Source organism: Oncorhynchus mykiss, chromosome 19 (assembly GCF_057628025.1).
Source record: "Oncorhynchus mykiss isolate SJ-2025 chromosome 19, ASM5762802v1, whole genome shotgun sequence".
In the NCBI taxonomy this organism is placed as follows: Eukaryota; Metazoa; Chordata; class Actinopteri; order Salmoniformes; family Salmonidae; genus Oncorhynchus; species Oncorhynchus mykiss.
Window position 1 is genome coordinate 69262449 of NC_143040.1, and position 23027 is coordinate 69285475.

The following is a 23027-nucleotide window of genomic DNA, read 5'->3' on the forward strand; positions in this document are numbered from 1 at the left end:
TAGAACTGGACGTTCTAGATCTGCAAGCATCACAGTCACATAAAGCACTTTATAATCCCCTCTCTAGGTTAAGAATACAGTGCCTTGCGAAAGTATTGGGCCCCCTTGAACTTTGCGACCTTTTGCCACATTTCAGGCTTCAAACATAAAGATATAAAACTGTATTTTTTTTGTGAAGAATCAACAAGTGGGACACAATCATGAAGTGGAATGACATTTATTGGATATCTCAAACTTTTTTTAAAAATCAAAAATTAAAAATTGGGCGTGCAAAATTATTCAGCCCCCTTTTAAGTTAATACTTTGTAGCGCCACCTTTTGCTGCGATTACAGCTGTAAGTCGCTTGGGGTATGTCTCTATCAGTTTTGAACATCGAGAGGCTGAATTTTTTTCCCATTCCTCCTTGCAAAACAGCTCGAGCTCAGTGAGGTTGGATGGAGAGCATTTACGAACAGCAGTTTTCAGTTCTTTCCACAGATTCTCGATTGGATTCAGGTCTGGACTTTGACTTGGCCATTCTAACACCTGGATATGTTTATTTTTGAACCATTCCATTGTAGATTTTGCTTTATGTTTTGGATCATTGTCTTGTTGGAAGACAAATCTCCGTCCCAGTCTCAGGTCTTTTGCAGACTCTGTCAGGTTTTCTTCCAGAATGGTCCTGTATTTGGCTCCATCCATCTTCCCATCAATTTTAACCATCTTCCCTGTCCCTGCTGAAGAAAAGCAGGCCCAAACCATGATGCTGCCACCACCATGTTTGACAGTGGGGATGGTGTGTTCAGCTGTGTTGCTTTTACCCCAAACATAACGTTTTGCATTGTTGCCAAAAAGTTCAATTTTGGTTTCATCTGACCAGAGCACCTTCTTCCACATGTTTGGTGTGTCTCCCAGGTGGCTTGTGGCAAACTTTAAACAACACTTTTTATGGATATCTTTAAGAAATGGCTTTCTTCTTGCCACTCTTCCATAAAGGCCAGATTTGTGCAATATACGACTGATTGTTGTCCTATGGACAGAGTCTCCCACCTCAGCTGTAGATCTCTGCAGTTCATACAGAGTGATCATGGGCCTCTTGGCTGCATCTCTGATCAGTCTTCTCCTTGTATGAGCTGAAGGTTTAGAGGGACGGCCAGGTCTTGGTATATTAGCAGTGGTCTGATACTCCTTCCATTTCAATATTATCATTGGGATGTTCATTGGTGCTCATTGGGATGTTTAAAGCTTGGGAAATCTTTTTGTATCCAAATCCGGCTTTAAACTTCTTCACAACAGTATCTCGGACCTTCCTGGTGTGTTCCTTGTTCTTCATGATGCTCTCTGCGCTTTTAACGGACCTCTGAGACTATCACAGTGCAGGTGCATTTATACGGAGACTTGATTACACACAGGTGGATTGTATTTATCATCATTAGTCATTTAGGTCAACATTGGATCATTCAGAGATCCTCACTGAACTTCTGGAGAGAGTTTGCTGCACTGAAAGTAAAGGCTGAATAATTTTGCACGCCCAATTTTTCATTTTTTGATTTGTTAAAAAAGTTTGAAATATCCAATAAATGTCGTTCCACTTCATGATTGTGTCCCACTTGTTGTTGATTTTTCACAAAAAAATACAGTTTTATATCTTTATGTTTGAAGCCTGAAATGTGGCAAAAAGTCGCAAAGTTCAAGGGGGCCGAATACTTTCGCAAGGCACTGTATCTATACCGGAGGTATTGCACAGGTGAAGGTAGATTCTGCCAAGTCGGAGTGGCATGTACTTGTTATTGTTATGGAAGGGTATAACTGAAACAATCATAATATTACGAACCATAAGATGTCATGTGAAAATTATATTTGTATATTTCTAGAAACCAATTGTATTTATGTCTGATTTTATTTTCCTGGAGGGATATACACCCCTATTCTCTACTGTCTGGAGGGGTGTATATACTCTACTGTCTGGAGGGGTGTATATTCTCTACTGTCTGGAGGGGTGTATATTCTCTACTGTATAGAGGGGTGAATATTCTCTACTGTCTGGAGGGGTGTATATACTCTACTGTCTGGAGGGGTGTATATTCTCTACTGTATAGAGGGGTGAATATTCTCTACTGTCTCGAGGGGTGTATATACTCTACTGTCTGGAGGGGTGTATATTCTCTACTGTCTGGAGGGGTGTATATTCTCTACTGTATAGAGGGGTGAATATTCTCTACTGTCTGGAGGGGTGTATATACTCTACTGTATAGAGGGGTGTATATACTCTACTGTATAGAGGGGTGTATATACTCTACTGTGTGGAGGGGTGTATATTCTCTACTGTCTGGAGGGGTGTATATTCTCTACTGTCTGGAGGGGTGTATATTCTCTACTGTCTGGAGGGGTGTATATTCTCTACTGTCTGGAGGGGTGTATATTCTCTACTGTCTGGAGGGGTGTACATACTCTACTGTATGGAGGGGTGTATATACTCTACTGTCTGGAGGGGTGTACATACTCTACTGTATGGAGGGGTGTATATTCTCTACTGTATAGAGGGGTGTATATTCTCTACTGTATGGAGGGGTGTATATACTCTACTGTATGGAGGGGTGTATATTCTCTACTGTATAGAGGGGTGTATATTCTCTACTGTATGGAGGGGTGTATATACTCTACTGTATGGAGGGGTGTATATTCTCTACTGTATAGAGGGGTGTATATTCTCTACTGTCTGGAGGGGTGTATATTCTCTACTGTATAGAGGGGTGTACATACTCTACTGTATAGAGGGGTGTATATTCTCTACTGTATAGAGGGGTGTATATTCTCTACTGTATAGAGGGGTGTACATACTCTACTGTATAGAGGGGTGTATATTCTCTACTGTATAGAGGGGTGTATATTCTCTACTGTCTGGAGGGGTGTATATTCTCTACTGTCTGGAGGGGTGTATATTCTCTACTGTATAGAGGGGTGTATATTCTCTACTGTATAGAAGGGTGTACATACTCTACTGTATGGAGGGGTGTACATTCTCTACTGTCTGGAGGGGTGTATATTCTCTACTGTCTGGAGGGGTGTATATACTCTACTGTCTGGAGGGGTGAATATTCTCTACTGTCTGGAGGGGTGTATATACTCTACTGTCTGGAGGGGTGTATATACTCTACTGTCTGGAGGGGTGTATATTCTCTACTGTCTGGAGGGGTGTATATTCTCTACTGTCTGGAGGGGTGTATATTCTCTACTGTCTGGAGGGGTGTATATTCTCTACTGTCTGGAGGGGTGTATATTCTCTACTGTATAGAGGGGTGAATATTCTCTACTGTCTGGAGGGGTGTATATACTCTACTGTCTGGAGGGGTGTATATTCTCTACTGTCTGGAGGGGTGTATATTCTCTACTGTATAGAGGGGCGAATATTCTCTACTGTCTGGAGGGGTGTATATACTCTACTGTCTGGAGGGGTGTATATACTCTACTGTCTGGAGGGGTGTATATACTCTACTGTCTGGAGGGGTGTATATTCTCTACTGTCTGGAGGGGTGTATATTCTCTACTGTATAGAGGGGTGAATATTCTCTACTGTCTGGAGGGGTGTATATTCTCTACTGTCTGGAGGGGTGTATATTCTCTACTGTCTGGAGGGGTGTATATTCTCTACTGTCTGGAGGGGTGTATATTCTCTACTGTCTGGAGGGGTGTATATTCTCTACTGTCTGGAGGGGTGTATATTCTCTACTGTCTGGAGGGGTGTATATTCTCTACTGTCTGGAGGGGTGTATAATCTCTACTGTATAGAGGGGTGTGTATTTTGGACGTCATGATGATATGCGTATTTTGTGTTTGTGAATAGGTGTGTTGTTAAACAGAATTACACTCTAGACCGGTTCTCCCCAAACAGGACTCAAAGTGGAGACCAATTCCTCCTTGGTCCAAGACAGAAATATGGTTTAGTTTGGAAACCACTTCTCTTAGGTTAACCTGAGAGCACAAGGTACTGACATCACATACAGGTTTACTTGTATCACTTAGCCATAAACATATACCTCCCTGTGACAATAGGCATTGGGGGAATGTATTCAAAGTAACAACCAAACTATATATTTATATAATGTATAAGCAACAAACCATCTATGTATACTTGATTAAGATTACTGTAGTGTCATTCTGAAGCTCAGTGTTTGAAGACTGACATTGGAATCTCAGAGAATCTCAGGGAAGGAGGGTTGTATGAACGATTATGATGGGTGTATGACGGACAACTTCCCTATAATGCTTGGTACCCGAATAGTGCTGAGCGATTAGTGCTTTTTGAAGTTGGTTCGGTTTCGATTATTAAAATATAATCATGTTTTTTTTCCATTTCAATTTCGATAATTAAAACATATTTTAAATGCATTATGGAATCATGAAATTAAACATATATATATTTTTTTTGCTCTTTAATAGATATTCCAAAGCCTAAACTAGTGAACATTCAATTGCCAAAACATGTAGAAAATATTCCATTGACTCTGTCAGGTCCACATTGGGTAGACACCAATAGAGCAGGTTGAAATTACTGTGAAATAATACAATATTTCAGTTGTGTATATTTACTTAGGTTTTATTAAATGATTTTATTATTTTTCATTCTTTAAAGTCATGGTCTCATATCTGTTCAGGCAGTAGCTGCCAGCCAGCCCATCTAATATTGTATCTGTACTCCCCATACTGTACTGTCTTGTCATCCTATTTAGCTAGCCTGCCTAAGTATGCCGCAGAGCTGTCTGGCTAAATCATTTGACTAGTTCTTCAAAGTAGATAAGACGTACTTTCACCAACTGTCTCTGTCCCTCTTGTCATTGTGTTGTGCACATTGCGGTCTGTGTGTATCTAACCTAACAGAGCAGGCGTAAACGTGTATCTGTCTCTGTTGAAGAAGGAAAGAACGAGCGCAATGGATTATGGGCATTGTAGTTAATCACCCATGTTTCTGCACTGAACTAATAAGTTGAATATTTGCTTTATATAGATGGGTTAGCTGATATCACGAAAACGATGTGCGCGCTTCCGTGGGGCAGAAGTCAACCTGTTGTGATTCCGGATGGCCAGATTGCAAGCAAGAATGACAAGAAACTAGCGTGTGGGGATTCTGGATGTGTCTCGTTTCTTGTTATTGATATCATGTCTTGTTTTGGCTGATTTCATGTCAATGCTAATATGGCAACAAAAAAATCGCTAGCTCATCAATACATTTATTTACGTTTTCAATAAACATTGGATAAGAATGGATACGAACCCTCTCAGTTTTGCCCCATAGTTGCGAATCCAACCCGTCTATGAAAACTACAACTCCCTTCAGCCCAGCGTCCCATATAGTTCTTAACTTGGTTTCTCTCTTGAATGATTTGTGTGTTGGGCTCACACAAAAAAATAAATGTAATTCAAGTAATTGAACTGACTTCCGTCAATTAGTTGTTTAATAGCTAAAAAAAAAAAAAAGTACAACATTTCCGTTAATCGCTCATCACTAGAGTACCGAACCTGTTTGCTTTCTGTCAGACCCGTGAAGGTTGTTGTTGTTGAGTTGTCAAGGTAACGCACCTCTGATCTGCGTCTGTGTTGTTGCGTTCAGTTGTTTTGTCAAGCGATATGACGCAGGAGGGATTTAACCATGTGGGACAGGTACATCACTAAAGTCTTAATAAAGGCGTTGCGTGGTCAATTCGACGTCTGCATTGGCCGCAGCACCATTCACGGTGATTACGGCCTCTGCAGAAGTCAGGGCATTCATTCCTACTTGCCCATCGCCGAGCAGCGTAGAGCTGTTGTCAAGGAAGTGAGATTGTCAACCAATCATGTCAATGAGGAGCTATACTGAACCCTGCGCATTGGTACAGAGTTTGGGAGGCGCACGGCGATGCGGTACAGAGGTCAGTTTGGTCTCCGTGTGCCTCTGGAGGCTCTGCAATTGCGTCACACCTTCCGTTCAGAGCCTCCGACCACATTTTTTTCGGATCAAGCATAAATAGGCTTTTACTGCAACCATGGTGTCAAGAGAGATGAGGGAGAGAGAAGAGAGACATCTATCTCTATCTTTAATCTCATTATTAGCGGTACAGCTGGTATTGTTGTTGTTGTCCTACCTGACTGAAGGGTTATCTGGATGTATTGAATATATTTATGGATAAGATCAAACAGGATGGACTTTGACACTTGTAGTTTAGAGCGAAGTCCTCCTCATATCTATATATATCTATACTGTAACATATCTTTACACAGGGTTGAGACAGAGATGTGCACTATATGATTCTCTCAGGCTCAGTCTAAGGAGTCTACGTTTGTTTTTGTTTTGTTTTGGGCGTCAATCAAGTCCTATTGGTTGGTTGGTGGTGCTGTGGGACACGTCTATGCTGCTATTGGTCCGTTCGGCCGTCAATCTTGTGTGACAACCTTGGAAACACCATGTAAAGTTTCAAATGAAGATTCTAATGTATTCTAATGTATAATAATGAACAAAATAAAATATTTTAAATGAAAAATACTGTTTAGTTGAAATTTGTTGCTGCTTAAATGTAAGATTTCCACTGACTAGAACATTTTAAACTCTTTTGTAAAAGATCTAGTTCAGATAAAGACTAACTATTTTGTGAAGAGGAGAGTGAGATCCCTTTAGATTCTGTTCAGTGTGTGTAATGTTTGTGTAGTGTGTGTGTGTGTCGTGTGTACTGTGTGTGTAGTGTGTGTACAGTGCACCAGGAGTGCCACATTGGCTCCAGGATACCGTATCTAAAGCAGCTCAGTCACTCTGAGAGAGAACAGCACCCATGTTACTCTAATCCTCTACGTGTGTGTGTGTGTGTGTGTGTGTGTGTGTGTGTGTGTGTGTGTGTGTGTGTGTCTTCATTTGCCACAGAGGGATTGAGGATGTTTTACACCACAGTCCAATCTGAGCCGTAGCCTCATGGACACAAGGCATAAACCGACACTGTCAGTATCAGCACAATGCTATATTTGCTGTGGGATACATTTGGACATTTTTTTGTGATAAATATTATCTCGCTGGGAGACGGATCCCTACAGGAGATTTTACATTTAGAATGTTGATTAGTGTCAGGAAACACGGATGCACTGCGGAAAGTTTAGAATATTCTCAAGGATGTTCTATGTCCCTTAACTGTTTAGGTAAACTTGCTTTGAAGAAATTGTTTTAGAAAATGGTCTGAAACAGATATTTTTTATAACTGGAAGTGAACCAATGAGACCTCGGAACTGTGTCAGAACATTAGCTTTGTTCACAGATAACTCCAAATAGCTAGAGGTGGATCACAGCTTTGACATATTGGCTTATAGGTGCTGATATTCTAACCATGTGGCCCGCAGGTTTCTGGTTAAGATTGTCCAATAGCAATTGATGGAAATGTCTGAACATCACAGCTCATGAGTGGGTGAATGGAATGTTCAGAGGTAACAACGTGGCGTCCAGCTCCAACGTCTCTATACGGTCGAGTTCCTGCCCTACTACATTGCGGACGAATGCCAGATCTCACAACGCCTCAATAGGTGTTTAACATAAGCAGCTAACCACATCATATGATATAACAATCTGCAATGCAAAACCAACGCATCTAACCCGGGCAGGGACTCAATCTACGGCTTTGTTTCCAACTACAGTTGCAGTGGATTTTCTCATGTTATGTTCTACTGCCCTCTGGTGCTGCCTTATTGTCATGGTTACAGTCTGCTGTTCTACTGCCCTCTGGTGCTGCCTTATTGTCATGGTTACAGTCTGCTGTTCTACTGCCCTCTGGTGCTGCCTTATTGTCATGGTTACAGTCTGCTGTTCTACTGCCCTCTGGCGCTGCCTTATTGTCATGGTTACAGTCTGCTGTTCTACTGCCCTCTGGTGCTGCCTTATTGTCATAGTTACAGTCTGCTGTTCTACTGCCCTCTGGTGCTGCCTTATTGTCATAGTTACAGTCTACTGTTATACTGCCCTCTGGTGCTGCCTTATTGTCATAGTTACAGTCTGCTGTTCTACTGCCCTCTGGTGCTGCCTTATTGTCATAGTTACAGTCTGCTGTTCTACTGCCCTCTGGTGCTACCTTGTTGTCATGGTTACAGTCTGCTGTTCTAATGCCCTCTGGTGCTACCTTGTTGTCATGGTTACAGTCTGCTGTTTTACTGCCCTCTGGTGCTACCTTGTTGTCATGGTTACAGTCTGCTGTTCTACTGCCCCCTGGTGCTGCCTTGTTGTCGTGGTTACAGTCTGCTGTTCTACTGCCCTCTGGTGCTACCTTGTTGTCATGGTTACAGTCTGCTTTTCTACTGCCCTCTGGTGCTACCTTGTTGTCATGTTTACAGTCTGCTGTTCTACTGCCCTCTGGTGCTACCTTGTTGTCATGGTTACAGTCTGCTGTTCTACTGCCCTCTGGTGCTACCTCGTTGTCATAGTTACAGTCTGCTGTTCTACTGCCCTCTGGTGCTACCTTGTCATGGTTACAGTCTGCTGTTCTACTGCCCTCTGGTACTACCTTGTTGTCATGGTTACAGTCTGCTGTTCTACTGCCAAATGTGGGGGCTTGCAAATTAAATTTACACATACATGTTATTCCATCATTGCACCCACACTTCTCACGCGTAGCCAGGATCGTCTACGTAGCCAGGCACTAAAATAGAACTTGGTTCTATTTGTGACGCTTGATGCGCTGCGAGTCCCGCCTCTCCCATCTCCTCATTGGTTTTTAAGAGCATATACCCACGTGGGTGATTGAAAGATGAACTGTTACAGCCTTATTCTAAAATGTATTAAATGTTTTTTTTATCCTCATCAATCTAAACACAACATCCCATAATGACAAAGCAAAACGTTTTTTTTTTGAATTGTTGCTAATTTATTACAAATAAAAAAATGTAATATCACATTTTACATAAATATACAGACCCTTTACTCAGAACTTTGTTGAAGCACATTTGGCAACGATTACAGACTCAAGTCTTAGGTATGATGCTACAAGCTTGGCACACCTGTATTTGGGGAGTTTCTCCCATTCTTCTCTGCAGGTCCTCTCAAGTGTTGTCAAGTTGGATGGGGAGCGTTGCTGCACAGCTATTTTCAGGTCTCTCCAGAGATGTTCGATCGGGTTCAAGTCCGGGCTCTGGCTGGGCAACTCAAAGATATTCAGAGACTTGTCCCGAAGCCAATACTGCTTTGTCTTAGCTGTGTGCTTAAGGTCGTTGTCCTGTTGGAAGGTGAACCTTCGCCCCAGTCTGAGGTCCTGAGCACTCTGGAGCAGGTTTTCTTGAAGGATCTCTCTGTACTTTTCTCTGTTCATCTTTTCCTCAATCCTGTCTAGTTTCCCAGTCCCTGCAGCTCAAAAACATCCCCACAGCATGATGCTGCCACCGCCATGCTTCCCCATCGGGATGGTGCTTGTCTCGGAGCTCTACGGACAATTCCTTCGACCTCATAGCTTGGTTTTTGCTCTGACATGCACTGTCAACTGTGGGACCTTATATAGACAGGTGTGTGCCTTTTACAAATCAATTGAATTTACCACAGGTAACATTGTAAAAACATCTCAAGGATGATAAATGGAAACAGGATGCACCTGAGCTCAATTTCGATTCTCATATCAAAGGGTCTGAATACATATGTAAATAAGCTATTTCTGTTTGTTTTTAATACATTTGCAAACATTCTACAAACCTGTTTTCACTTTATAATTATGGGGTATTGTGTACAGATTACAGATTTTTAAATTATTTTTAATCCATTTTAGAATAAGGCTGTAACGTAACAAAATGTGAAAAATGTCAATGGGTCTGAATACTTTCCGAAGGTTATCATACTGTGTAGTGTTTGTTATGTTAGTAAATGGAAGATAAATGATTAAGGTTACATCCACCACATTCCTTTAGAGGTTACGAACTGATCTTATCAAAACATATTATTAAAGTATAGTTAATCAAAGTATAGTATAATTCTAATACTATAGTATCATAAAGTTTCCAACTATAGGAAGTCAATGATTTGTGGAGTTCTGGTCTCCTGGTGATGATGTCAGATGTTGTGATGATGTCAGACAAGCCTCTACAGCGTCACGCACCACTGGGTGGGACTCCAGACGAGACTCCGCCTCAGAGAGAGAGCATCCAATCAGCAGACAGACTAACGCCAGCGGGACCACCTACAGAGAGAGAGAGAGAGAGAGAATGAGAGAGAGAGAGAGGGAGAGAAGGGGAGAGAGAGAGATGGAAAACACACAGGTTAGCAATTGACAGACAGATAGCGGTGTGTGTTTGTGTCACTGTTTTAATAATGTCACATGCACAAGTACAGTGAAATGCTTTTCAATAGTCAATAACAATGCAGCACTAAAAATAACAAGGTAGAAGAAAAACACAGAAAATATAAAATAAGAAAGTAGAATACAAAGTAAGCAGGAGGCTGCTGATGACAGGACAGCTCATAGTAAAGGCTGGAATGGAGTGAGTGGAATGGCATCAAACACATGGTTTTCATTTGTTTACCTTTCCATTCCCACCATTCCAGCCTTTACTATGAGCCATCTTCCCCTCAGCAGCCTTCAATGAAGCATACTATATACAGGGTCAGTTCCAGCACCATTATTTACAATGTGCAGGGATACTGACGTGATAGAGGTAGATATGTATAGGGGTCAGGTGACTAGGCATCAGGATATATGATAAACAGAGTAGCAGCAGCGTATATGATGATTGTATGTGAGTGCGTGTGTGTAGAGTCAGTATAAATGTATGTGCATATTATAAATGATGGAGTTTATGTGTGTGTGTGTGTGCTGGAGTATCAGTGTGTGTAGTGTGTGTTGGTGTGTGTGTATGTTGGAGTATCAGTGTGTGTAGTCTGTAGGGCCCTGTGAGTGTGCAGTGCAAAAAACAAGAATAAGATACAAACGTCAACTCAGATTGATATTTAGTTCTCTATTTAGCAGTCTTATGGCATGGGGCTACTAGCTCTTTAGGAGTCTGTTGGTTTCAGACTTGATGCACGGTGTACCGCTTGCCATGCAGAGGCAGAGAGAACCATCGATAGCTTGGATGGCTGGAGTCTTTAACAATTTTCCGGGCTTTACTTTCACACCGCCTGATATAGAGGTCCTGGATGGCAGTGAGCTCAGCCCCAGTGATGTACTGGGCTGTCTGCGCGATCGAGGGCAGTGCTATTGTCATAACAAGTAGTGATGGGGCCAGTGAAGATGCTCTCAATGCTACCGTTGTAGAACATTTTGAGGATTTAGGGCCCATGCCAAACCTTTCCACCTCCTGAGGGGGAAATAGGTGCTGTCGCGCCTTCTTCACGACTGTGTGCATGTGAACACTGAGGAACTTGAAGTCCTCGACCCGCTCCACTGCAGCCCCGTCGGTGTGGATGAGGGCGTTCTCGTCCCCTCCGTTTCCTGTAGTCCACAAGCAGCTCCTTGGTCTTACTGACGTTGAGTGAGAGGTTATTGTTCCGGCACCACACTACCAGGTCACTGACCTCCCTGTAGGCTGTCTAACTGTCGCCAGTGATAAGGCCTGCCAAGAAACGTCCTCTTACTGTCAACTGCGTTTTATTTTCAGCAAACTTAACATGTGTAAATATTTTTAGGAACATATCAAGTTTCAACAACTGAGACAAACTGAACAAGTTCCAAAGATATGTGACTAACAGAAATTGAATAATGTGTCCCTGAACAAAGTGGGGGTCGAAATCAAAAGTAACAGTCAGTATCTGGTGTGGCCACCAGCTACATTAAGTACTGCAGTGCATCTCCTCCTCATGGACTGCACCAGATTTGCCAGTTCTTGCTGTGAGATGTTACCCCACTCTTCCACCATGGCACCTTCAAGTTCCCAGAAATTTCTGGGGGGAATGGCCCTAGCCCTCACCCTCCGATCCAACAAGTCCCAGACATGCTCAATGGAATTGCGATCCAGGCTCTTCGCTGGCAATGGCAGAACACTGACATTTCTGTCTTGCAGGAAATCACGCACAGAATAAGCAGTATGGCTGGTGGCATTGTCATGCTGGAGGGTCATGTCAGGATGAGCCTGCAGTAAGGGTACCACATGAGGGAGGAGGATGTCTTCCCTGTAACGCACAGTGTTGAGAATGCCTGCAATGACAACAAGCTCAGTCCGATGATGCTGTGACACATCGCCCCAGACCATGATGGACCCTCCACCTCCCAATCGATCCCGCTGCAGAGTACAGGCCTCGGTGTGACGCTCATTCCCTCGACGATAAACGCGAATCCGACCATCACCCCTGGTGAGCAAAACCACGTGTAACTCGGGTAGTTGTTTTTGCCGTGCTGTAACTGTCCTGCAGGTGTGATGTTCGGATGTACTGATCCTGTGCAGGTGTTGTTACACGTGGTCTGCCACTGTGAGGATGATCAGCTGTCCGTCCTGTCTCCCTGTAGCGCTGTCTTAGGCGTATCACAGTACGGACATTGCAATTTATTGCCCTGGCCACATCTACAGTCCTCATGCCTCCTTGCAGCATGCCTAAGGCAGGTTCACACAAATGAGCAGGGACCCTGGGCATCTTTCTTTTGGTGTTTTTCAGAGTCAGTAGAAAGGCCTCTTTAGTGTCCTAAGTTTTCATAACTGTGACCTTAATTGCATACCGTCTGTAAGCTGTTAGCGTCTTAACGAACGTTCCACAGGTGCAAGTTCATTAATTGTTTATGGTTCATTGAACAAGCATGGGAAACAGTGTTTAAACCCTTTGCAATGAAGATCTGTGAAGTTTTTTTTTTTTTTTTTTTACTAATTATCTTTGAAAAACAGGGTCCTGAAAAAGGGACTCTTCTTTTTTTTTGCTGGGTTGAGGTATTCCTCTTATCTAGGTGGGTGACGGCAGTGTGGAGTGCAACTTGAGATTGTGTCGTCTGTGGATCTGTTGGGGCGGTATGCTAATTGGAATTGTTCTAGGGTGTCTGGGATGGTAGAGTTGATGTGTATCACAATGCCTCTCGAAGCACTTCCTGATTACAGAAGTGAATGCTACAGGGTGGTAGTCATTGTGGCATGAAGCCTTAGAGTTCTTAGGAACAGAAATTGTTATTCTTATTGTGTTACTTTTCTACTTTTTATTTGAATCTACTTGGTAAATATTTTCTTCTTCTTGAACTGTTGTTTAACGGCTGGTAAAAGTAAAGCATTTCACGGTAAAGTCTACACTTGTTGTATTCGACTCGTGTGACTAATAAAGTTTGATTTGATTTGAATGACGGTGGTCATCTTAAAACACGTGGGGATTACAGACCGGGACGTGATCTGAGAACGCAAACCTGGAATAACATTGGGCCCCGCGGCCTTGTGGGTACTGACCTGATTAAAGAATTTTACTCATGTCGGGCCTCGGAGAGCGAGATCACCCAATCTTCTGGGTCGGTGGCGGCCCTCTGACCCGGCACAATGTTATTATTTTTAAAGCATGCATAAAATGCAATGAGTTTATCTGGTAGAGAGGAATTGTTGGGCATATCGCGGCTGGGTCTTCCTTTGTAATCTGTAATGGACTCTTGCCCCTGTCACATGTTGCTGGTTTTGTGTGTGTGTTTGTGTGTGTTTGTTACCCTGTTCCTGCGGCTGGCGGTGAGTGTGTGTGTGTGTGTGTGTGTGTGTGTGTTTGTTTACCCTGTTCCTGCGGCTGGCGGTGAGTGTGTGTGTGGTGACCCCAGCTGAGGTGATGTCCTCTGGAAGTTGCTCCACATGATAGATGGCCTTCAATAGAGCCTCCTCACACTGGGTCAGGGAGACACCTGACAACTTCTACAGGGAGAGAGATGGTTACTGTGTGTGTGTGTGTGTGTGTGTGTGTGTGTGTGTGTGTACATGCAGTATGTGTGTACCTGCAGTATGTGTATAGCCCTGTGGTACAGTTTGCTGTTGGTGACCTGTAGGTCTACCATGTGGTTCCTGTAGATCTTTCCCTTTAAAACGTGACTTCCTGTACTCACAGCATTCAGCACCAACTTACTGGACAGCTCCCACTGCTGGGGAGGGAGAGATAGCAAGGGATGAGAGCGATAGCGAGGGGGGAGAGATAGCAAGGGGGAGAGAGAGAGAGAGGGGGAGAGAGAGGGGGGAGAGATAGAGATAGCGAGAGGGGAGAGAGAGAGGGGGGGAGATAGCAAGGGGTGAGAGCGATAGCGAGGGGGGGAGAGAGAGAGAGAGAGAGGGTTGGGGTAGAGAGAGAAATTATGGAGAGATGAGTTGAGACGTTGAGAATGAGCAGAATAAAAGCAGATCTGCATTGAACTGACTGAAGTCATGTGTTGTACCACTATAGATCTGTATTGAACTGACCGAAGTCATGTGTTGTACCAATATAGATCTGTATTGAACTGACTGAAGTCATGTGTTGTACCACTATAGATCTGTATTGAACTGACTGAAGTCATGTGATGTACCACTAGAGATCTGTATTGAACTGACTGAAGTCATGTGTTGTACCACTATAGATCTGTATTGAACTGACTGAAGTCATGTGTTGTACCACTACAGATCTGTATTGAACTGACTGAAGTCATGTGTTGTACCACTATAGATCTGTATTGAACTGACTGAAGTCATGTGATGTACCACTATAGATCTGTATTGAACTGACTGAAGTCATGTGTTGTACCACTATAGATCTGTATTGAACTGACTGAAGTCATGTGATGTACCACTACAGATCTGTATTGAACTGACTGAAGTCATGTGTTGTACCATGTGGACAGTAGAGGAGGAGGGCCAGGTTATGTTGAGGACAGATGAACACAGGAGACCAATGCTGTCCTGAAAACACACGGCACAGTTAACAGACACACACGCACACACACACACACAGGCAATCACTCAGGAAAACAAACACGCATGTACGCCAATCAGTGTGTGTGTGTGTGTGCGTGCACGTACAACAGCGGTGTCTCCCTCTAGTCCGTGACAGAGAGAGTGGAGGTTGGAGGTCTTCTCTCTCACTCTGTGGACCATCTTCTCTACATCACCAACGTCATCTAAACAAAAAACAGATGGCATTGTCTGGGACAGAGAGGCTGCAATTCAATCTGAGGAATTGCTGGAATATTGCCTTTAATGGGAAGACTGCAGAATCAGGTTGCTGTTAAACCTTCTGATTGGTTTCCTACTTCCAACTAAAAGTCAAAATATGACATATCACTTTACATTTGTGTTTAGAATAAAATAGATATTTTATCCGAATTTGACCGAAGTCATGACGGAAAAGCGTTCTGAAAAGATGAGTCAAGAGAAGAACGCCAGTGAACACACAACAGGAGAAGAACACACAACAGGAGAAGAACACACGACAGGAGTGAACACACGACAGGAGTGAACACACGACAGGAGTGAACACACAGGAGTGAACACACGACAGGAGTGAACACACAACAGGAGTGAACACACAACACGAGTGATCACACAACAGGAGTGAACACACAACAGGAGTGAACACACAACAGGAGTGAACACATAAAACAGTGGAGACCCACAACATACCGAGTCCTCATTGTTTTAGAAAAAAATATTTTTGATATTTGGCTGTTAGCATAGTCCCTTTAGGCTATTAGCACAACTCTGATGTTGGCCGATGGTAGCTAGAGCTAGCCACATGCTAACCTGAGTACTAACATTACCAAAGTTACTAGCAGCAGTAGCAATACATCCAGGTATATTGGCTACCATGAAATACTGCAAGTAGGATGGAGCCTCCATCCTACTAAACTACACTGCAGCAGGTACAGTCTCCATCCTACTAAACTACACTGCAGCAGGTACAGCCTCCATCCTACCAAACTACACTGCAGCAGGTACAGCCTCCATCCTACTAAACTACACTGCCACAGGTACAGATCCATACAGCCTCCATCCTACTAAACTACACTGCCGCAGGTACAGATCCATACAGCCTCCATCCTACTAAACTACACTGCAGCAGGTACAGTCTCCATCCTACTAAACTACACTGCAGCAGGTACAGTCTCCATCCTACTAAACTACACTGCCACAGGTACAGATCCATACAGCCTCCATCCTACTAAACTACACTGCCACAGGTACAGATCCATACAGCCTCCATCCTACTAAACTACACTGCAGCAGGTACAGCCTCCATCCTACTAAACTTCACTGCAGCAGGTACAGATCTATACAGCCTCCATCCTACTAAACTACACTGCAGCAGGTACAGCCTCCATCCTACTAAACTTCACTGCAGCAGGTACAGCCTCCATCCTACTAAACTACACTGCAGCAGGTACAGATCCATACAGCCTCCATCCTACTAAACTACACTGCCGCAGGTACAGATCCATACAGCCTCCATCCTACTAAACTACACTGCAGCAGGTACAGCCTCCATCCTACTAAACTACACTGCAGCAGGTACAGATCCATACAGCCTCCATCCTACTAAACTACACTGCAGCAGGTACAGCCTCCATCCTACTAAACTTCACTGCAGCAGGTACAGCCTCCATCCTACTAAACTTCACTGCAGCAGGTACAGATCTATACAGCCTCCATCCTACTAAACTACACTGCAGCAGGTACAGCCTCCATCCTACTAAACTTCACTGCAGCAGGTACAGCCTCCATCCTACTAAACTACACTGCCACAGGTACAGATACATACAGCCTCCATCCTACTAAACTACACTGCAGCAGGTACAGCCTCCATCCTACTAAACTACACTGCAGCAGGTACAGTCTCCATCCTACTAAACTACACTGCAGCAGGTACAGTCTCCATCCTACTAAACTACACTGCAGCAGGTACAGCCTCCATCCTACTAAACTTCACTGCAGCAGGTACAGCCTCCATCCTACTAAACTACACTGCCACAGGTACAGATCCATACAGCCTCCATCCTACTAAACTACACTGCAGCAGGTACAGTCTCCATCCTACTAAACTACACTGCAGCAGGTACAGCCTCCATCCTACTAAACTACACTGCCACAGGTACAGATCCATACAGCCTCCATCCTACTAAACTACACTGCAGCAGGTACAGATCCATACAGCCTCCATCCTACTAAACTACACTGCAGCAGGTACAGCCTCCATCCTACTAAACTACACTGCAGCAGGTACAGCCTCCATCCTACTAAACTACACTGCCACAGGTACAGATCCATACAGCCTCCATCCTACTAAACTACACTGCAGCAGGTACAGCCTCCATCCTACTAAACTACACTGCAGCAGGTACAGTCTCCATCCTACTAAACTACACTGCAGCAGGTACAGATCCATACAGCCTCCATCCTACTAAACTACACTGCAGCAGGTACAGTCTCCATCCTACTAAACTACACTGCAGCAGGTACAGTCTCCATCCTACTAAACTACACTGCCACAGGTACAGATCCATACAGCCTCCATCCTACTAAACTACACTGCAGCAGGTACAGTCTCCATCCTACTAAACTACACTGCAGCAGGTACAGATCCATACAGCTTCCTGTAGGAGCACTCAAAACCGTGCTTCTAGACCGGGACCCTGACCAGTAGATTGGCCCCTTAGATTGGCCCTTAGATTGGCTTGTAGATTGGCCCTTAGATTGGTCCGTAGATTGGCATCCACCACCGAAGCCACCAGCAGGCTGTCCCTTTCTTGATGTCCAAGCCAAATTGTTGGTATATTAATTTTTTGATAAATATAATTCAAATTGTGAAATTATAAACTTTTGACTGTTTTAGATTGATTGTATATTCTATCTACGTTAGATTTGTGGAATATATATTGTGCAACCTTTCCTTTTAAAAGCGATCGTATTGAATCCGGCCAAACACTGTTTATGCTCAACAATTGTTAGTAACCTTGTCTGAGACCCAAGGACATGTGTTAGTGCCAGGGCTTTAGCTCAGTGGGCTCACCATGACATGTGTACAGCAGTAGGACGGTGTCTCTGTCACTCAAAGTAGGCAGAACCAGACTCACAAAGTCCTCATGGGCTATACAGAACTGGGATCCCTGGAAACACACACACACACACACACACACACACACACACACACTGTTAGAAAATATGGTAATAAAATAAGCGTGTCAGCTCTCTCTCTCTCGCTCTCTCTGTGTAAAATATATTGCCCATGACTCATGGTCTCCCTTCAGCTGACATTTGGCTTGGCAGTCATTTCTGCCAGATGATAAACGGTACTATTTATTCTGTAAACTGGAAAGGGCATCAGGCCAGATCACCAACAGTAGTTCTGTACCAGTGATGTCACCAACAGTAGCTCTGTACCAGTGATGTCACCAACAGTAGTTCTGTACCAGTGATGTCACCAACAGTAGCTCTGTACCAGTGATGTCACCAACAGTAGCTCTGTACCAGTGATGTCACCAACAGTAGTTCTGTCCCAGTGATGTCACCAACAGTAGTTCTGTACCAGTGATGTGAGGTCTCCCTCTATGTTGTCCATGTCCTGGTATCCTCCACTGATGAAGCCTCGGATGTCCTCATAGTCTGACACAGACACACACAGATAGACACACACACACACACACACACACACACAGTAATTGGGTATTTACTTCACAATCACTAACACACATCCAATGTAGTGTCTATGGTTCGGTCTGTATCGTGTCCTTGTATTAGTCCACTATCTCTTCTCCCTGTCCTTAAACACACTCACCTGCTCCGAATGTCAGGATACCCTGTCCTCAATCACACTCACCTGCTCCGAATGTCGGGATACCCTGTCCTCAAACACACTCACCTGCTCCGAATGTCGGGATACCCTGTCCTTAAACACACTCACCTGCTCCAAATGTCGGGATACACTCGCTGGCATCGATGAGTCCCACTAAACCTAGAGACCCCCAGGACAGGTAACACACACGTCCACCACACTGCAAGCTGAAACACACACACACACACACACACACACACACACACACAAACATCTTGGTGTTTTTAACCACAGTTGTTGGTCTGATGTTTGTCTGAAGTTTGTCTGATGTTTGTCTGAAGTTGTCGTACCTGAGTCCTGCGGTCTGTAGCAGTGTTGCTATCTGGTCACTGTGACTGTAGGTGACACTATAGACTCTCTCATATCCTCTCATCATGTCCAGGAGAACTCTGCAGAACACAAACACACAGTACACACAGAAACACACACATATACACAGATACAAACACACAGTACACACAGAAACACAGAAACAAACACACAGATACACACAAACATACACAACCACACAGATACACAGACAAACACACACAGATATACACACAGAGACACACTCAGATACACACAGATACACACACAGATATACACATATACAAACACAGATACACAGACAGACAAACACACACAGACAAACACACACAGATACACACAGAAACACACACATACAGTATACACAGGTAGAAACACACACACACACACACACATACACAACCAGACAGACAAACACACACAGATACACACACGGCTGAAACACAGTTTATGGATGAATTTCTGTGTTTTCAATATACTTAACGTGCACGTTTGTGTGTTTGCAGGTGTGAGGGATGCGTGTGTGTGACTAAAACCTGTGTGTGACGTGTGTGTTGGTAAAGGCAGCTGTGTGTGCGGCTGCCAGGATAGTCTCCAGTAGGATCTTGGTGGCACTGCCCCCCTTCATTCTGGAGGAACCACTGATGGCCTCTGGCTACAACACACAGAGGTTAAGGGTTAAGAGGTCAGAAGTCCGTTGTCTTTCGTCAGAAAGCAGGATGGTCGTCTGCACTGATCTGTCCTGACTCGTAAACATTCATGGGATTCAAGTAGTCTGGCTACAAATGGTGTTACGTGTCACATAACTAATGTTCTGCAGAAAAAAACACACCAGAAACCATTTAAATCTCCTCCCTTCCTGTTAATCAAGCAATTACAACTCTTCTCCTCGCCAATCAATGGCTGTAAATACACTGTATACTCACACTATCCAGTTCCTGTTATCTCCTCCCTCCACCACCCCTGTCTCCTCCCTCCACCACCCCTGTCTCCTGCCTCCGCCACACCTCTCTCCTCCCTCCACCACCCCTGTCTCCTCCCTCCACCACCCCTGTCTCCTCCCTCCACCACCCTGTCCCCTGCCTCCACCACACCTGTCTCATCCTTCCACCACACCTGTCTCCTCCCTCCACCTACCCTGTCTCCTCCCTCCACCACCCCTGTTTCCTCCCTCCACCACCCGTTTCCTGCCTCCACCACACCTGTCTCCTCCCTCCACCACCCCTGTCCCCTGCCTCCACCACACCTGTCTCCTCCCTCCACCACCCCTGTCCCCTGCCTCCACCACACCTGTCTCCTCCCTCCACCACCCCTGTTTCCTCCCTCCACCACCCGTTTCCTGCCTCCACCACACCTGTCTCCTCCCTCCACCACCCCTGTCCCCTGCCTCCACCACACCTGTCTCCTCCCTCCACCACCCCTGTCCCCTGCCTCCACCACACCTGTCTCCTCCCTCCACCACCCCTGTTTCCTCCCTCCACCACCCGTTTCCTGCCTCCACCACACCTGTCTCCTCCCTCCACCACCCCTGTCCCCTGCCTCCACCACACCTGTCTCCTCCCTCCACCACCCCTGTCCCCTGCCTCCACCACACCTGTCTCCTCCCTCCACCACACCTGTCTCCTGCCTCCACGACACCTGTCTCCTCCTTCCACCACACCTGTCTCCTCCCCCCACCTACCCTGTCTCCTCCTTCCACCACACCTGTCTCCTGCCTCCACCACACCTGTCTCCTCCTTCCACCACACCTGTCTCCTCCCCCCACCTACCCTGTCTCCTCCTTCCACCACACCTGTCTCCTCCCCCCACCTACCATGTCTCCTCCCTCCACCACCCCTGTCTCCTGCCTCCACCACACCTGTCTCCTCCCCCCACCTACCCTGTCTCCTCCTTCCACAACACCTGTCTCCTCCCCCCACCTACCCTGTCTCCTCCTTCCACCACACCTGTCTCCTCCCCCCACCTACCATGTCTCCTCCCTCCACCACCCCTGTCCCCTGCCTCCACCACACCTGTCTCCTCCCTCCACCACCCCTGTCTCCTGCCTCCACCACACCTGTCTCCTCCCTCCACCACCCCTGTCTCCTGCCTCCACCACACCTGTCTCCTCCTTCCACCACACCTGTCTCCTCCCCCCACCTACCCTGTCTCCTCCTTCCACCACACCTGTCTCCTCCCCCCACCTACCATGTCTCCTCCCTCCACCACACCTGTCTCCTCCCTCCACCACCCCTGTCCCCTGCCTCCACCACACCTGTCCCCTGTCTCCACCACCCCTGTTTCCTCCCTCCACCACCCGTTTCCTGCCTCCACCACACCTGTCTCCTCCCTCCACCACACCTGTCTCCTCCCTCCACCACCCCTGTCCCCTGCCTCCACCACACCTGTCCCCTGCCTCCACCACCCCTGTTTCCTCCCTCCACAACCCGTCGCTTCCTTCCACAACCCGTCTCTTCCTTCCACCACCCTTGTCTCCTCCCTCCACCACCTCTGTCTCCTCCCTTCTCATCTGCCCTTCTCCCTGTTTTTCCAGGGTCCTTAAGGGGGATTAACTCTGTTCCAAGAAGCAGATACCACCAGGACTCCCACTCCAATACTCAGAGTCTTCATGTCCCCCCTCCGATCTGCAATGAGCAAGCAACCTTCCTCCGGAACCATCAATATCCTTCAACCACCCGGAACCATCAAGATCCTTCAACCACCCGGAACCATCAAGATCCTTCAACCATCCGGAACCATCAAGATCCTTCAACCACCCGGAACCATCAAGATCCTTCAACCACCCGGAACCATCAAGATCATTCAACCACCCGGAACCATCAAGATCCTTCAACCACCCGGAACCATCAAGATCCTTCAACCATCCGGAACCATCAAGATCCTTCAACCATCCGGAACCATCAAGATCCTTCAACCATCCGGATCCATCAAGATCCTTCAACCACCCGGAACCAACAAGATCCTTCAACCACCCGGAACCATCAAGATCCTTCAACCATTCGGAACCATCAAGATCCTTCAACCACCCGGAACCATCAAGATCCTTCAACCACCCGGAACCATCAAGATCCTTCAACCACCCGGAACCATCAAGATCCTTCAACCATCCGGAACCATCAAGATCCTTCAACCATCCGGAACCATCAAGATCCTTCAACCACCCGGAACCATCAAGATCCTTCAACCACCCGGAACCATCAAGATCCTTCAACCACCCGGAACCATCAAGATCCTTCAACCATCCGGAACCATCAAGATCCTTCAACCATCCGGAACCATCAAGATCCTTCAACCATCCGGAACCATCAAGATCCTTCAACCATCCGGATCCATCAAGATCCTTCAACCACCCGGAACCATCAAGATCCTTCAACCACCCGGAACCATCAAGATCCTTCAACCACCCGGAACCATCAAGATCCTTCAACCATCCGGAACCATCAAGATCCTTCAACCACCCGGAACCATCAAGATCCTTCATTCCTCTCAATCCTGCGACATCATCTCTGACAAAGCCTACCAAGCTGCTCTCATTCTACAACCACCTAACAATCATTAAGCTTCATTCCAAGCTTGAGCTCATGTCTGCATGACGTTTTTTTCTGCATTCATACCTTGTAACCTTTTCCTGCATGAAACCATCTCAAAAGTATATATGTTGAATGTGTGGTCGGTACCGAGTGAGTATGCTGTCATCTCATTGGAGGAGAATTTGACCAACAACTATACGTCTGTAGCTAATATTGACGTTTCAGTCCTGAGGAAGTCTTAAATGAACTATGTACTCCAACATCTAGCTAAGGAGTTTTGTAGTTTTGTAGCGAGCCACAGTGCCAACTGTCAAAGTCAGCTACTGGTCCTGGCAACACGTGTTACCCCAACTGCTGGGTTGATGATGAATGCCCTTTGACCTCTCTGCTCCTCCATCCTCTGGACCACTTCCCTGAAAGTCAGACTGTAGCCTGGCATGGTCTCCTCCCTACACACACACACACACACGCACACACACACACACACACA

General features: G+C 45.5%; 1 protein-coding gene across 2 annotated transcripts in view; it reads right to left on the reverse strand.

Moving 5' to 3' along the window:
* Positions 1–4561: 4561 nt before the first annotated feature.
* gckr (glucokinase regulator) overlaps positions 4562–23027 on the reverse strand; it is a 29681-nt gene continuing 11215 nt past the window's right edge. The window contains exons 10-20 of one of the 2 annotated variants that reach the window (XM_090211616.1): positions 22884–22986; positions 19544–19662; positions 18989–19087; positions 18768–18865; positions 18393–18469; positions 17877–17973; positions 14894–14991; positions 14705–14773; positions 13843–13986; positions 13628–13762; positions 4562–10143 (exon numbers count right to left, since the gene is read on the reverse strand). In XM_090211616.1, the coding sequence (XP_090067742.1) occupies positions 9979–10143; positions 13628–13762; positions 13843–13986; positions 14705–14773; positions 14894–14991; positions 17877–17973; positions 18393–18469; positions 18768–18865; positions 18989–19087; positions 19544–19662; positions 22884–22986 (1204 nt within the window). In that variant the 3' untranslated portion in view covers positions 4562–9978. The remainder of the gene's footprint in view (positions 10144–13627; positions 13763–13842; positions 13987–14704; positions 14774–14893; positions 14992–17876; positions 17974–18392; positions 18470–18767; positions 18866–18988; positions 19088–19543; positions 19663–22883; positions 22987–23027) is intronic. The other variant, XM_090211615.1, reaches the window with a different exon arrangement.